Genomic DNA, 16,494 nt, shown 5'->3' on the forward strand with positions numbered 1-16,494 from the left:
GCCACCAAGAGTGAGTGGAGAGAGCTCCAAGACAACCCATCCACCATATTGCACTATGTGCTCATATGCAAGGGACCATCGTCGGCGACTAACGACTTAACCAACATTCCTTCGTCTTTGTTGTCTCTTTTGAAGGAGTTTGAAGACGTCTTCCCCGACGAGCTCCCTCATGGACTACCACCACTTCGAGGCATCGAACACCGCATCGACCTCATACCCGGCGCTCCGCTTCCAAACCGTGCCGCCTACCGCACCAACCCCGAAGACACAAAGGAGATCCAACGCCAAATACAAGATATCCTCGCTAAAGGGTACGTCCGCGAAAGCCTTAGCCCTTGTGCGGTTCCCGTGATTCTTGTGCCTAAACCGGATGAGACGCAACGGATGTGTATGGATTGTCGCCCCATCAATGCCATTACCGTCCGTTACCGCCATCCCATTCCGCGTTTAGATGATATGCTCGATGAGCTTAGTGGTGCCTCGATTTTCTCTAAAATCGATTTGCGTAGTGGCTACCACCAAATCCGCATGGCAATTGGTGATGAATGGAAAACGGCATTCAAGACCAAACTCGGTCTATATGAATGGCTTGTTATGCCATTTGGTCTTTCCAATGCTCCATCAACTTTCATGCGCCTCATGAATCACATCTTGCGTCCTCTCATTGGCAAGAGTGTGGTTGTCTATTTCGATGATATTCTCATCTATAGCAAAAGTCTCGAGGACCATGTGCAACATGTGAGAGAAGTCTTGTGCATCTTGCGTCATGAAAAGCTTTATGCTAACCTCCCCAAGTGCACCTTTGCTCAAAACAAATTGGTTTTTCTTGGCTTTGTGGTTTCCGCTAATGGGATTGAAGTTGATTCTTCCAAGGTGGAGGCCATCCATAATTGGCCTACTCCTACAAATGTTGGCCAAGTCCGAAGTTTTCATGGACTTGCCGGTTTCTACCGCCACTTTGTAAAAGATTTTAGCACCATTGCTTGCCCTTTGAATGAGCTTACCAAGAAGAATGTTCCGTTTGTTTGGGGCAAGGCCCAACAAAATGCTTTTGATGAGTTGAAGAAACGCCTTACCGAAGCTCCCCTTCTTGTTCTTCCAAATTTTGCCAAAACTTTTGAGATTGAGTGTGATGCAAGTGGGCTTGGTATTGGTGGTGTTCTTATGCAAGAGGGCAAACCCGTGGCATACTCTAGTGAGAAGTTAGATGGCGCACGCCTCAACTATCCTATATATGACAAGGAGTTCTACGCTTTGGTTCGTGTTCTTGAAGTTTTGCAACACTATCTTTGGCCAAAAGAGTTTATCATCCATTCCGACCATGAGTCTTTAAAATATTTGAAAAGCCAACACAACTTGAACAAACGACATGCAAAATGGGTCGAGTTCATTGAGTCCTTCCCATATGTGATCAAATACAAGAAGGGCAAGGACAATGTTGTGGCGGATGCTCTTTCCCGCAAAAACACCCTTTTGCTAACTCGTTTGGATTTTCATGTTTTGGGACTTGAAGAGATCAAAAAACTCTATCCTTCCGATTCTTTCTTTGCTCCAATTTTTGAGAAGTGCTCCATTGAACGAGGAGTGGATGATTTCTATTTGCATGATGGCTACTTGTTTAAAGCTAACAAGATTTGCATTCCCGAGTCTTCGCTTCGAAAATTGCTTTTGCAAGAGTCACATGGAGGTGGTCTTATGGGACACTTTGGTCGAGAGAAGACATATGCCATGCTCTCAACCCACTACTATTGGCCAAGAATGTACCGCGACGTGGAACGCCTTTGCCGCCGGTGCACTACATGCTTACAAGCTAAGTCTACCTCCAACCCTTATGGTCTTTACACCCCATTGCCTATTCCACATGCACCATGGACGGATATTAGCATGGATTTTCTTCTAGGATTGCCTCGCACTAAGCATGGTCATGATTCTATATTTGTGGTAGTGGATGGATTCTCTAAGATGGCTCATTTCATACCTTGCCATAAGAGCGACGATGCTTCACACATTGCTTCATTGTTTTTCAGGGAAATTATTCGCCTACATGGAGTACCGCAAAGCATTGTGTCGGATCGAGACGTCAAGTTCATGAGTTATCTTTGGAAGTCGCTCATGGCCAAGTTTGGAGTGAAGCTCTTATTCTCATCATCCTCGCACCCGCAAACGGACGGCCAAACGGAAGTGGTCAATCGAAGCCTCTCCACCCTTCTACGCATCCTCGTGAAGAAAAACTTGAAGTCATGGGAGGAATGCCTTCCACACGCGGAGTTCGCCTACAACCGCGCCAAGCACTCGACTACATCAAGGAGTCCCTTCATGGTCGTCTACGGGTTTGAGCCGCTCACGGCACTCGACATACTACCGCTCCCCCTTCATGAGCGGATCAACATGGATTTCGACAAGCGCACCGCCGCCGTCAAGAAACTTCATGAAGAAACAAGAGCTACCATTCAAGAACATGTGCTTCGTCAAGCTACACGCCTCAACGCCAAGAATAAGGAATGCATATTTCAAGAAGGCGACCTCGTTTGGATCCACCTCCGGAAGGAAAGATTTCCTCATGAACGCAACTCGAAGCTCAAGCCAAGAGGAGATGGTCCCTTCAAGGTCCTCAAACGCATCAACAACAACGCTTACGTCATCGACATCCCCACCTCCAAGTACTTGGTGAGCAACACATTCAACGTGGCGGACTTGTCGCCATATCATGAAGATGAGGAGGCACAAGAGTCGAGGACGACTCTTTCCCAAGGGGGAGATGATGCGGGGTGGCCTTCGGTCACCTCCACACCAAGACCAACTAGTCCCCCAAGTGGACCGATGACTAGGGCTCGAGTTAAAGCGCTACATGATAAGGTGAATTCGCTCCTCACCACCCTTGATCTTGATACCCCTTTGGATGGAATGCTACCTCATGCCGACGTGCTATGTGTCATTAGGTACAAGGCACATCAAGACGCCGGAGAGGAGGACATGCCGTGGTCAAGAGGAGGAGAGGAGCAGCTGGTCATGAAGATGGACATGGAATTGGACCGGAAGTCGCCCGAAGAACGCAAGGAAGAGAAGATGGCCGGCCGGTCCAGAACCCGGTTGACCGGCCTCCTGACCGGACCACCCGGTCCAGAATCCGGTCGACCGGCCCCTCAACCGGGCCATCCGGTCCCAGACCGGCCTCCCAACCGGTGCCATCCGGGCACCATCCAGTAACCTCGGCACCCCGCCCGGTTGCAGCCCGGTCCAGGACCCGGTCGACGACCGGACTGTCCGGTCCCAGGTCCGGTCTGACCGGCCTCCTGACCGGCCTGCCCGACTAAAGATACCTTTTCGGACCGAACCGGTTTCACTTGTACCTTTTCGGCCCGTGTCGCCTTGTAAGACTATATAAGCACCCAGGACACCCCCTTTACCCCTTAGACTTGTTTTGAACTCAAACCTACCTTTGAGCTTAGTCTCCCTTGGGTATCATCCCTCTGTAATCAAGGCACCTTGGTTGTTGACTTCGATCTTGTTGATTGAGATTCTAGTACTTGTTACTCTCTCTCACTCACCAAGCTCTTCCTCTCCAACCCCAATCTCTCTCCGGGAATTCTGCCCCGTGCCTCTTCCTAGGAGATTCTATTGGCGTGGTCCATCGAGCCACGGAGGTAAGCATCGGGTGTATCGGGTTGGAGTGCGTGCGTGAGTCTCGGAGTTCCTCGTGCCCGTCGTGTTCTTCGTGTTCCTCGCGTTCTCCCATCTCTCCCCTTTGGTTTCGAAGTCAATCCGCGAGATCGGGCCACACACGGGGTCTTAGACCTCAACACCTATATAAATACCCAGGACGCCCCCTTTTACTCTTTAGACAAGATTTGGCTTAAAACTACTTTTGAGCTTTGTCTCCCTAGGGTTAGATCCCGTTTGTATCAAGGCAACTCTTGTTGAGGATTTGGCTACTTGTGAGTGAGATTCTAGTGTGCTCCACTCTCTCTCCCTCACCGGTCTCCGTCTCCAATCCCGATCTCTCAATCTGGAATTCTACCTCGTGTCTCTTCCGGTTGATTCTATTGGCGTGGTCCATCGAGCCACGAGAGTAAGATTCGATTGTATCGGGTTGGCGTGCATGGGTTTGTTCTTCGTGTTCTTCGTGTTCTTCCTCCCCTTCCTATTTTCCCCTCTTGATTTTGGGTCAATCGCGCGATCGGGCCACAAACTAGGTCTTAGACTTCATCACAAAGCCTCAGCCGCCGAGACGAGAACCGCCTGACACGGCTGGCGACAGCCTACAAGGTTAGTTCGCAATTGTGCTGCTTTTTCAATTTTAGTATTGTCCTAGTAGCCCTCCGAGGCATGGGCCGGCTGCTTGGAGCCGGTCCGGGTTTTGCTCAAATGCTCATTTTCGGCTTTTCTTCTTCAGACGGTGGCGGTCAGGCGGATCGCCCTGTACAACCGGCTCGTGACCAGCTACCACAAGGCCAAGACCGAGCGAGCCGACATGGCCCGCAAGCTGGAGGCTGCCAAGGGTGAGGCTTCTTCTCTCTTTGGTTTAGCCGGCTGACGGCTTCCTTTTTCCGGCTTGCAGCTGCTGCCGCCCGGGTCCCTCAGCTGGAGGAGGATCTTCGGGCCGCCCGCGCCCAATGCGCTGAAAGCGAGAAGGCGGTCCAGGCCGCGGCCGCCAAGGCGCAGGAGACCGAGGGGGAGCTAACGCGGCTGCGCCGACTTGAGGCTAACCAAATCACTGAGCTCGCCTCCGTCAAACGAGTTGAGCAGGAGAAGGTGGACAACCTCAGCAAGAGGCTTGAGGAAGTGGACCAGCAGCGCCTGAAGCTTTGCGACGAGGTGACCTCCAAGTGGAACGAGCTAATGGCTACCGCCAAGCGCTGGATGACGGAGATTAGCGCCCTTGACCGCGGCTTGGAGGGTAAGTCCTTGCTTTTTCCTCTTTTCCGTCCTCTTGCCGGCTTTCGGCTGTCGGCTGCCGGCTTATGTGGGCAGCCGGTGGCTGAAACCACTTGAACATTTGGTATCTCCATCTTCAGGCTGGGAGAAGGCGACGTTTTTCGCCGGCTGCCGCCACTCTTCTCTTTTTTACTTCGATGATCTCCATCTTCAGGTTGGGGGCAGGCGGCGTTTTTTCGCCGGCTGCCGCCAGTCTTTTTTTTCTTTACTTTGAAAACTTGCATTTTTTCTGTTCTTCCCCCGGCTTGCGGCTGATTACAGCCGGTAGGGACCTGTCGGCTGTTGTCAGCCGGATCTTCAGGCTTCTGACATGCTTTTATCTTTACAACGGCTTTCCCCGAGGCACAGGAGGCGGCGCTAGCAGCGGCCGGCAGGGCGCGGGAGGCCCCACGGCAAGCCACTGGCGAGGAGAGCTCTGATCACTTCTCCATGGACGATTACCTGGCGTCCATGGCCGCCCGCGTTGAGCCGATAACTATGTTGGGCTACGAGCCCAGGAAGGCGGCGAAGGAGCTCAGGATGCTCTGGCCAACGGAGACGCTGTCGGGCGAGCTCGCCAACCTCATCAAGTGGCTCGAGTCCGCGCCCGACCGATTCCTCGACTGGAAGGATTCGGTTGCGCGTACTGGGGCCACCATGGCGTTGTCCTTTGTGCTCTCCTGGTACGACGAGGTCAACCTCGACCAGCTGGAGAACCGACGGGCCGACGTGGAGGACAAACTCAGCGCGGAGAACAAAACTGCCTGGCTTGCCCGTGCCTGCGCCATCGCCAACTTTGTTAACAAGGGCACCTTCATCGAGGATCCGAATCCGCCTGAAGAGGGGGGGAGGAGGAGGAATCCGAAGAGGAGGAGATGGCGGACGCGCCGGATGCACCAGAGGCGGACCCGGCGGCCGGCTCGGCAGATGCTCCCCCGGCTGGTCCTCCTCCAGCCGGCGCCTAGATTTATCTGTTTATGCATTTTACTTTTACCAAGACAAGTCGTTAAATCCCCGGAATGCCGGGTGCATATGTAAGACAATATTATTATCATTTTTTTATGAAGTCCCACTTTAGTGCGTTTGTTAATCATTTGTGCGCCGACTTGTTTTCCCTCCGTTCGTTCGCTTTTTCCCATCCGCCCCACTCTCTGGCTTTGCTTTTGACGATCATACGTCCGACTTGCGGTCCGTCGCCGGATCAAGAGCGTCCCGCTGGGTGAGGCCGATAGTATTTCAGTCGAACGAGCCGAGTTGAACAATCCGGTGCTTTTATGAAAAGTTGGACAAGGGTCAATTCGCCTTCACTCTTTCCCTTAGTCGTTTTTCGCGTGCCGGCTCCTTAAGCATCTGCCCCCGCCAGCCGGACAGGTGGGTTGTGGTATGTAGCTGGATCGGGAGCTGGCTGTCGGGAAACCGGATCACGGTACTAAGCCGGCCGCGTGAGAGGGTACAAGCCAATCGGCGAAAGCAATAGAGTACGCGAAAAAACTTGTTGAAACCGACGCCCTTGGCGTATGCTTTTTCATTAGCACATGTTACAAAAAGAAGTATAAGGGATACATACATTCCTTCTCTCAAGTGTAAAATGGCGAAGCAAGTTGACATTCCAGGGACGTTTAGTCTCCTCGTCAGTCTTGTTCGACTTGTTTTTCTTAGCCTCTTGGGCATGTATGAGATAGTAGGAATCATTGCCTATCGCCTTGCTCACGATGAAGGGACCCTCCCATGGGGATGACAGTTTATGCTGTCCGGCTGTCCGTTGGATCAGCCGGAGCACTAGGTCTCCTTCTCGGAATGCTAAGGGCTGAACCTTCCGGCTGTGATAGCGTCGGAGGCTTTGTTGGTAGATGGCGGATTTGGACGCAGCCAGCAGTCGGGCCTCTTCGACCAGGTCGAATCCATCTTCACGAGCTTCTTTGGCTTCGGCTTCTATGTATAACTTGATTCTTGGCGCGTCGTGCTCGATATCAGTCGGCAGGACGGCTTCGGCTCCGTATACAAGGAAGAATGACATGAAGCCGACGGAGCGGTATGGCGTGGTGCGCAAGCTCCAGAGTACAGAGGGCATCTCTTCTATCCAGCAGCCGGCTTCTCGCTCAAGCGGCTCCACCAGTCGGGGACGGATGCCGGCTAGGATCAAGCCATTGGCCTTTTCCACCTGCCCATTGGACTCAGGGTGTGCTACGGACGCTAGGTCCATCTGGATTCCCTTTTCCTCACAGAAGCGAGAGAAGACGCCTTGGGCGAAGTTGGTGCCATTATCAGTGATGATGCTGTGGGGATAGCCATATCGCACGATGATCTCCTTGAGGAAAGTGACGGCTGTGGAGCCGTCTAGCTTCTTGATCGGCTTGGCCTCTATCCACTTTGTGAATTTGTCGATCATCACCAAAAGGTGTGTCATGCCGCCTCGGGCAGTTCTGAATGGGCCGACCATGTCGAGTCCCCACACAGCAAACGACCAAGTGATGGGGATAGTTTTTAAGGCGAAAGCCGACGCGTGCCTTTTCTTGGAAAAACGCTGGCAACCGTTGCATGTTTTCACCATCTCTTTCGCATCCTTTAGCGTATTCGGCCAGTAGAAGCCGTGCCGGAAGGCTTTGCCTACTATGGCTGGAGGCGTGATGTCCGCATTCTCCTTGATGGATTTCCCGAAGGAGTTCAATCCGTTCAGCCGGCTCGACACACCGCTGGAACACCCCACTTACGCTACGTTTGTACAGCTGGTGGTTGATGATTGTATAGGCCTTGGCCCTTCTCTCAATCTGCCTGGCTTAGACCCGATTTTAGGGCAGTATGCCATCTGCCTGGTAGGAGGGGAATTCTTGTGCTCATGATGGTACGCATTTTATTTCAAACACGCTGACCATCAAGGCCTCCATCTTGGGAGCTTCCGGATTCGACTGCGTGGTCGCCGGGTTCGGCTGTGGAGCCGGCGGGTTCGGCTGAGAACCCCCCGAGTTTGGCTGAGAAGCCCCCGGGTTCGACTGAAGAGTCGCCGGGTTCGGCAGTGGAGCCGGCGGATTTGGCTTAGAAGCCCCCGACTTTGATTGAGAAGCCCCCGGGTTCGGCTGAGGAGCCCCCGGGTCAGTCGGCACGAATATTGAATCCGAGTCTGGTGACGGCGTGATGGACGGCTTCCGCAGATGCTGTAGAGCTACTCCCGGCGGAATTGCCTGCCGGGTTGAGCCTATCTTGGATAGGGCGTCAGCCGTCTCGTTGTTGGCTCGTGGCACATGGTGGAATTCACACCCTTCGAAGAAGCCGGCCAGCTGCTGGACATGGAAGCGGTACGACGCCATGTTGGCATCCTTCGCGTCCCAATCGCCAGAAGCCTGCTGCACGACCAAGTCGGAGTTGCCGAAGCATAAGATGCAACGGACGCCAATTTCTTTGGCCAGCTTGAGCCCATGGATGAGCGCTTCGTACTCCGCCACATTATTGGATGCGGCGAAGTGGATCTGCAGGACATAGTCCAGCCTCTCCCCTTTTGGAGAGGTGATGACGACTCCGTCTCCCAAGCCGGTGCGCATCTTGGAGCCGTCGAAGTGCAGCTTCCCGTGTGTGGAGTCCGGCATAGGCAGCAGGTACTACATCTCGGCCCAGTAGACAAAGAAGTCGGCTAGGATCTGCGACTTGATGGCAGTTCTTGGCACGTACAGAATGGAATGAGCCGCCAGCTCCAGGGCCCACTTGGCAACCCGGCCATTGGCGTCCTTGCTGCCGATGATTTCCGCAAGGGGAGCGGTGCACACCACCTTGATGGGATGCTCTTGAAAGTAGTGCTTGAGCTTCTTTGCCGCCATGTACACACCATAGGTGAGCTTCTGGTAGTGGGGGTAATTTTGTTTCGACTGGGAGAGCACCTCGCTGAGGTAGTAGACTGGGCGCTGAACCGACTGCTCTTTGCCGCCTTCTTTGCGCTCCACCACCAAGACGACGCTAACCACTCGATTGGTGGCTGCGATGTACAATAGCATGGGCTCTTTCGCAGTCGGCGATGCTAGTACAGGTGCAGTTTCCAAAACACGCTTTAAGTCGCGGAAGGCTTTATCCGCCTGCGGTGTCCAGATGAAGGTTCTTGTTTTCTTGAGCAACTGGTACAGGGGTAGTGCCTTCTCCCCCAGCCGGCTGACGAAGCGGCTCAAGGAGGCCAGTCAACCGGTGAACTTCTAGACGTCCTTGAGGCACTTCGGCAGTTCCATCTTCTCTAGGGCACTGATCTTCTCCGGGTTGGCTTCAATCCCTCGCTGAGAGACGAGGTAGCCTAGGAGTTGGCCGGCTGGCACACCGAAAGTGCACTTGGCCGGGTTGAGCTTCATCCGGAGTCTTCGCAGATTGGTGAAGGTCTCTCTCAGATCATCAACGAGGGTATTCCTCTCCTTGGTTTTTACAACGACATCATCCACGTATGCGTGAATATTTCTGCCGATTTGCTCTTGTAAGCATTTTTGCATGCACCTTTGGTAAGTAGCGCCTGCATTTTTCAAGCCGAATGGCATAGTCGTGTAGCAATAAGCCTCATACGGGGTAATGAACGAAGTCTTTATTTGATCAGCCGGATTCAAAGGAATCTGGTGGGTGCCTGAGTAGGCGTCTAAGAAAGACAACAGTTCACAGCCGGCAGTCGAATCTATGACTTGATCTATGCGCGGCAGGGGTCCTTCGGGCACGCCTTGTTCAGGCTGGTGTAGTCGATACACATGCGCCAGGAGCCGTTCTTCTTCAAAACCAGTACTGGGTTTGCCAACCAGTCCGGATGCAGTACTTCCATTATGAAGCCGGCTGCTAGGAGCCGGGCGATTTCTTCACCAATGGCCATCCTTCTTTCTTCGATGAAGCCGCGGAGGGGTTGCTTCACCGGCTTGGCCTCTGGCCTGACGTGGAGGTGGTGCTCAGCCAACTCCCTCGGCACACCCGGCATGTCCCTTGGAGACCATGCAATTATGTTCCGAAGCTGGTGAGCTCGCTTTCCTATTTGCTGTTCAAGCCGGCACCGATGGTGATGAACTTGTCCGGCTGCGCCGGGTCCAGCAGGATCTTCTTCGTGTCGTTCGCCGGCTAGAAGTGAGTCGTCCCAGCTGGGTTGCCCACAGCCGGCATGTCCGTCTGCGCGGCTTTGGCCATGGCGACGGCGTCGTGGATGAGCTGCTTCTCGGCAGCGATGACCAGCGTCTGAGCCATCTTGGAGCTCTTCGTGGCACACTCCATGGAGCGGGGGTAGTCGATGGCTACGGTAAAGACCCCTTCTGGGCCAGGCAGCTTCATCTTGAGGTACCCGTAGTGGGGCACCGCCATGAACTTGGTCAGGGCCGGCCGGCCGAGGAGCGCATGGTAGGGACTGACCAGGTCCACCAAACTTGACCTTCTCCGTGCGAAAGTGGTCCGGCTTGCCGAACATGACTTCCAGCGTGATCCGGCCAATTGGTTGGCACGAATGACCTGGCACGATGTCGTGGAAGACGGTGGGGGTGGGGCGCAACTCACTCTCCTGGATGCCCAGCTTTGCGGGTTGTGTCGCGGTAGAGGATGTTGATGCTGCTGTCGCCATCGATGAGGACGCACGAGAATCGCACGCTCCGCCGGCTTGTGCCGATGGTGGGGTCGAGGACCATGGCGTAGCTGCCCGGCTTCGGCGGGACAATCGGTGTGTCACGGCGATCAAAGGTGATGGCCTGCTCTGACCAGTTGAGGTACTGGGGGACCGGCGGTATGACCGCATTTACCTCGAGGGAACGGCTCTGCTGGCTCGTTCTGTCCTCCGGCTCGATGGTGAAGATGATGTAGGTGGCATCCTTAGCCAGGTACTGGCCATGGTGCACTTGGTTAGCCTCGTGGTGCTCGAGGTTGGCGTTCTCTGCGCCGGCTTGGCCACTCGGCCCGCCGGCTGGTGGGGGTGGGGGTGGAGGCGGCAGCGGCTCGCCGCTGTTCAACCGCTTGGTGAAGTGGCAGTCGCGCGTGGTGTGGTTGGAGGGGTTCTTGCCGCTGTGGTACTTGCACGGCGAGTCGAGCATCTGCTCAAATGTGTACTTCGGCTTCCAGGGCCGGTCCTGCTTCTGGCGCCGGCTGCCGCCAGCCGCCGCATGGTCTGTCACGGCTGCCACATGGGCGGAGCCGTACCGGCGGTCCGGCTGGTCGTTGTGCCGCTTGCCGCGGTAGTTGTCCTGCCGGCTGCCATGGGAGGCGCCCTCAGCCGGCTTGTTCTCGGCCGCCTTGTGGTGGTCGCGCCTGGACGGAGCCGGCGAGACGTCAGCCGGAGCTTTGCCGGCTTCTTCAGCCAGCGCGTACTTGTCGGCGATGGTCATCAGGGCCGACATGGTTTTGGGGTCACTGCGGCGCAACTTGTGCCACAGCATGGTGTTGGGCCGGCAGCCTCCCATGAAGAAGCTGATGGCCTGGATCTCGTGCACGCCCTCGCAGGAGTTGCACATTTCACACCAGCGCGTCAGGTACACGCGATCCATCTCGTCCGGGCCCTGCTTGCACATCTCCAGCTGCTGGGGGCGACCCAGCCGGCGGTAGGTGCCGGTGAAGTTGCTGACGAAGGCCTCTTCGAAGTCCAGCCAGCCATTGATGCTGCCGACTGGGAGGTTGTTGAGCCAGGTGCGGGCGGAGCCGACTAGCATCAGGGGGGAGTAGCGCACGGCCTAGCGCTTGTTGCCCTTGGCAATGCCGACTGCGGTGGAGTAATCCAGCAGCCAGTCCTCCGGCTTGGCGGTGCCGTCTTACTTGAGGGTGTCGCGCGGGAGCTGGAAGCCGTCGATCATGGGCTCGTTCAGGATCCGCGGACCGAAGCACTTTGGGCCGCCTGGCCCTTCTTCCTCCGCGATGCGGGATTCTATGAGCCGGTCGAGGCGGTCTCTAGAATCTACTGGCTCGACACGCGGGCCCAGCCGGGAGCGTGCCGGCTGGCGTGGGCCGCTTGCTTCTGGGGCCGGCCGGTGCGGGCGTCTCTGCGCCGGCTGCTCGGAACCTTGCTCTGACGCCGGCGGTGTTGACAAAGCTGCCAATGGCATGATCGAAGCTGACGATGCTGGGTCTTGCGCCAACAGGTTTCCCACAGACGGCGCCAATTGTCGAGGGTACTCCCCGGCAATGCCCTCCGTTTGGGGCTTAGGGTAGATGGAATCCTGTAGGCTGACATGAGACATCGGTTATCAAACAAGCGGGGAGAGCGATTTACCCAGGTTCGAGGCCCTCGATGAGGTAAAACCCTTACGTCCTGCCTGTCACATCTTGATTATGAAAATATCGGGTTACAATGGGGTGCCGAAGGTTTCGGCTATGATCTCGTCGAGAGGCTAAGTTCTACGGTGACCTGGATCTAGGCTTGCGGTGGCTATGATTATTATGATTGTGTGTCCCTCGGCAGATCCTCTCCTGGCCCTTATATAGTGAGCCAGGTCTCGAGAGATCTGTCCGGGTACGACTAGGTTACAAAGAGTCCTATGTCTAAGTTTTCCTTGTTTCTTCGTCTTCTTGCCTTGCTTGTCAAAACTCCTCCCTTGGAACCGACAGAGCGGCCCACCTGATACGTCTCCAACGTATCGATAATTTCTTATGTTCCATGCCACATTATTGATGATACCTACATGTTTTATGCACACTTTATGTCATATTCGTGCATTTTCTGGAACTAACCTATTAACAAGATGCCGAAGAGTCGATTGCTTGTTTTCTGCTGTTTTTGGTTTCAGAAATCCTAGTAACGAAGTATTCTCGGAATTGGACGAAATCAAGACCCAGGGTCCTATTTTGCCACGAAGCTTCCAGAAGACCGAAGAGGAGTCGAAGTGGGGCCACTAGGGGCCGACACTATAGGGCGGCGCGGCCCAGCCCTTGGCCGCGCCGACCTGTAGTGTGGGGCCCCCGTGTGGCCCCCCACGTTGCCCTTTCGCCTACTTAAAGCCTCCGTCGCGAAACCCCTGAGGCGAAAAACCACGATACGGAAAACCTTACTGAGACGCCGCCGCCGCCAATCCCTTCTCGGGGGATTATGGAGATCTCCTCCGGCACCCTGCCGGAGAGGGGTTCATCTCCCGGAGGACTCTACACCGCCATGGTCGCCTCCGGAGTGATGAGTGAGTAGTTCACCCCTGGACTATGGGTCCATAGCAGTAGCTAGATGGTTGTCTTCTCCTCATTGTGCTTCATTGTTGGATCTTGTGAGCTGCCTAACATGATCAAGATCATCTATCTGTAATACTCTATGTTGTGTTTGTCGGGATCCGATGGATAGAGAATACCATGTTATGTTAATTATCAAGTTATTACAAATGTGTTGTTTATGATCTTGCATGCTCTCCGTTATTAGTAGAGGCTCTGGCCAAGTTGATGCTAGTAACTCCAAGAGGGAGTATTTATGCTCGATAGTGGGTTCATGCCGCATTGACACACGGGGGAGTGACGAAACCCCTAAGGTTGTGTTGTCTTGTTGCCACTAGGGATAAAACATTGATGCTATGTTTGAGGATGTAGTTATTGATTACATTACGCACCATACTTAATGCAATTGTACGTTGTTTTACAACTTAATACTTGGAAGGGGTTCGGACGATAACCTCGAAGTTGGACTTTTTAGGCATAGATGCGGTTGGATGGCGGTCTATGTACTTTGTCGTAATGCCCAATTAAATCCCATTGTACTTATCATGACATGTATGTGCATTGTTATGCTCTCTCTATTTGTCAATTGCCCGATCGTAATTTGTTCACCCAACATGCTTTTATCTTATGGGAGAGACACCTCTAGTGAGCTGTGGACCCCGGTCCATTCTTTTATACTTGAAATACAAATTTGCTTGCAATACTTGTTTTACTTGTTTTCTCTCGCAAACAATCATCTTCCACACAATACGGTTAACTCTTTGTTACGGCAAGCCGGTGAGATTGACAACCTCACTTGTTTCGTTGGGGCAAAGTACTTTGGTTGTGTTGTGCGGGTTCCACGTTGGCGCCGGAATCTACGGTGTTGCGCCGCACTACATCCCGCCGCCATCAACCTTCAACGTGCTTCTTGACTCCTCCTGGTTCGATTAAACCTTGGTTTCTAGCGAGGGAAACTTGCCGCTGTGCGCATCACACCTTCCTCTTGGGGTTCCCAACGGACGTGTCAATTACACGCATCAAGCAAATTTACGGCGCCGTTGCGGGGAGATCAAGACACGCTGCAAGGGGAGTCTCCACTTCTCAATCTCTTTACTTTGTTTTTGTCTTGCTTTATTTTATTTACTACTTTGTTTGCTGCATTATATCAAAACACAAAAAAATTAGTTGCTAGCTTTACTTTATTTACTGTCTTGCACTCTATATCAAGAACACAAAAAAATTTAGTTTACTTGCATTTACTTTACTTCATTCATCATGTTTCCTTTTAATTTTACCACAAAAAACATACCGGTAGGACGCGGGTCTATCATTGGGAGAAACAATATAGGAGAATTCTTCAGTCATGTTAGTACCGTTGAAGATTTTGAAGATAGACACTTGGTAGAACTTGCTCCTACTTATGAAATTGCTGCTTCTTGCTTTAGTTCGCATGTTGGAAACTAAATTTGTTAATCTCAATCCTATAATCCAACACATGTTTCTTACACTCGGTGATATGGAAGAGGGGGAAAAGAAAGATTTTGTTTTAGAAACCCTTCTTAGAGAATTTGGTGGTCTAGCAAGAGAGGCTACAAAGGTCTTTGCTAAATTTAATATGCTTGGTTCTCATACTAATTTTGTTAGTCTCCTTGAAAAAATGGACATGGATAGAATAAGATACACTAATAATGCTAATGATGGTGGGGAGATCAAAGCACCAATACCATGTAAACTCCTAGCTATGAATGATGCACTAGAAAATAACTATGCTTGGCTCGTTCCTGAAAATTTGTTCGATGAGAGTAGCAAGCCCAAGACTAATGAGAAGGGAGACGCTGAAACTTATGTATCCAATATACTATGCATGGTTGAGAAAACTCCAAACTCCACTGTAGATGCACCACCCTTTGATAACACTTGATATACACTTTCTGCGCCTAGGCGAAAGGCGTTAAGAAAAGCGCTTATGGGAGACAACCCATGTTTTTACTACAGTATTTTTGTTTTATATTTGAGTCTTGGAAGTTGTTTACTACTGTAGCAACCTCTCCTTATCGTAGTTTTATGTTTTGTTGTGCCAAGTAAAGTCTTTGATAGTAAAGTAAGTACTAGATTTGGATTACTTGCGCAGTTCAGATTTCTTTGCTTGTCACGAATCTGGGTCTACCTCCCTGTAGGTAGCTCAGAAAATTAAGCCAATTTACATGCATGATCCTCGGATATGTACGCAACTTTCATTCAGTTTGGGCATTTTCATTTGAGCAAGTCTGGTGCCCTAATAAAATCCATCTTTACGGACTGTTACTGTTTTGACAGATTCTGCCTTTTATTTCGCATTGCCTCTTTTGCTATGTTGGATGAATTTCTTTGATCCATTAATGTCCAGTAGCTTTATGCAATGTCCGGAAGTGTTAAGAATGATTGTGTCACCTCTGAACATGTGAATTTTTATTATGCACTAACCCTCTAATGAGTTGTTTCGAGTTTGGTGTGGAGGAAGTTTTCAAGGATCAAGAGAGGAGTATGATGCAATATGATCAAGGAGAGTGAAAGCTCTAAGCTTGGGGATGCCCCGGTGGTTCACCCCTGCATATTCTAAGAAGACTCAAGCGTCTAAGCTTGGGGATGCCCAAGGCATCCCCTTCTTCATCGACAACATTATCGGGTTCCTCCCCTGAAACTATATTTTTATTCCGTCACATCTTATGCACTTTGCTTGGAGCGTCGGTTTGTTTTTGTTTTTGTTTTGTTTGAATAAAATGGATCCTAGCATTCACTTTGTGGGAGAGAGACACGCTCCGTTGTAGCATATGGACAAGTATGTCCTTAGGCTCTACTCATAGTATTCATGGCGAAGTTTTTCTTCGTTAAATTGTTATATGGTTGGAATTGGAAAATACTACATGTAGTAATTCTAAAATGTCTTGGATAATTTGATACTTGGCAATTGTTGTGATCATGTTTAAGCTCTTGCATCATATACTTTGCACCCATTAATGAAGAAACACTTAGAGCTTGCTAATTTGGTTTGCGTATTTGGTTTCTCTAGAGTCTAGATAACATCTAGTATTGAGTTTTGAACAACAAGGAAGACGGTGTGGAGTCTTATAATGTTTACAATATGTCTTTTATGTGAGTTTTTGCTGTACCGTTCATCCTTGTGTTTGTTTCAAATAACCTTGCTAGCCTAAACCTTGTATCGAGAGGGAATACTTCTCATGCATCCAAAATACTTGAGCCAACCACTATGCCATTTGTGTCCACCGTACCTACCTACTACATGGTATTTCTCCGCCATTCCAAAGTAAATTGCTTGAGTGCTACCTTTAAAATTCAATCATTCACCCTTGCAATATATAGCTCATGGGACAAATAGCTTAAAAACTATTGTGGTATTGAATATGTACTTATGCACTTTATCTCTTATTAAGTTGCTTGTTGTGCGATAACCATGCTTACGGGGACGCCATCAACTATTCTTTGTTGAAT

At 51.7% G+C, this 16,494-nt stretch overlaps 1 protein-coding gene across 1 annotated transcript; it reads left to right on the forward strand.

Moving 5' to 3' along the window:
• Nucleotides 1-399: 399 nt before the first annotated feature.
• Nucleotides 400-5,952, forward strand: LOC124695934 (the record flags this gene model as incomplete). Its single annotated transcript, XM_047228735.1, has 8 exons — nt 400-918; nt 1,009-1,426; nt 1,676-1,698; nt 2,287-2,643; nt 4,394-4,499; nt 4,559-4,897; nt 5,016-5,089; nt 5,278-5,952. Coding segments are annotated over 8 exons (2,511 nt in total), but the record flags the coding sequence as incomplete, so codon positions are not given.
• Between the last annotated feature and the right edge of the window lie 10,542 nt (nt 5,953-16,494).

The sequence above is a fragment of the Lolium rigidum genome, chromosome 3 (genome assembly GCF_022539505.1).
Source record: "Lolium rigidum isolate FL_2022 chromosome 3, APGP_CSIRO_Lrig_0.1, whole genome shotgun sequence".
Classification (NCBI taxonomy): domain Eukaryota; kingdom Viridiplantae; phylum Streptophyta; class Magnoliopsida; order Poales; family Poaceae; genus Lolium; species Lolium rigidum.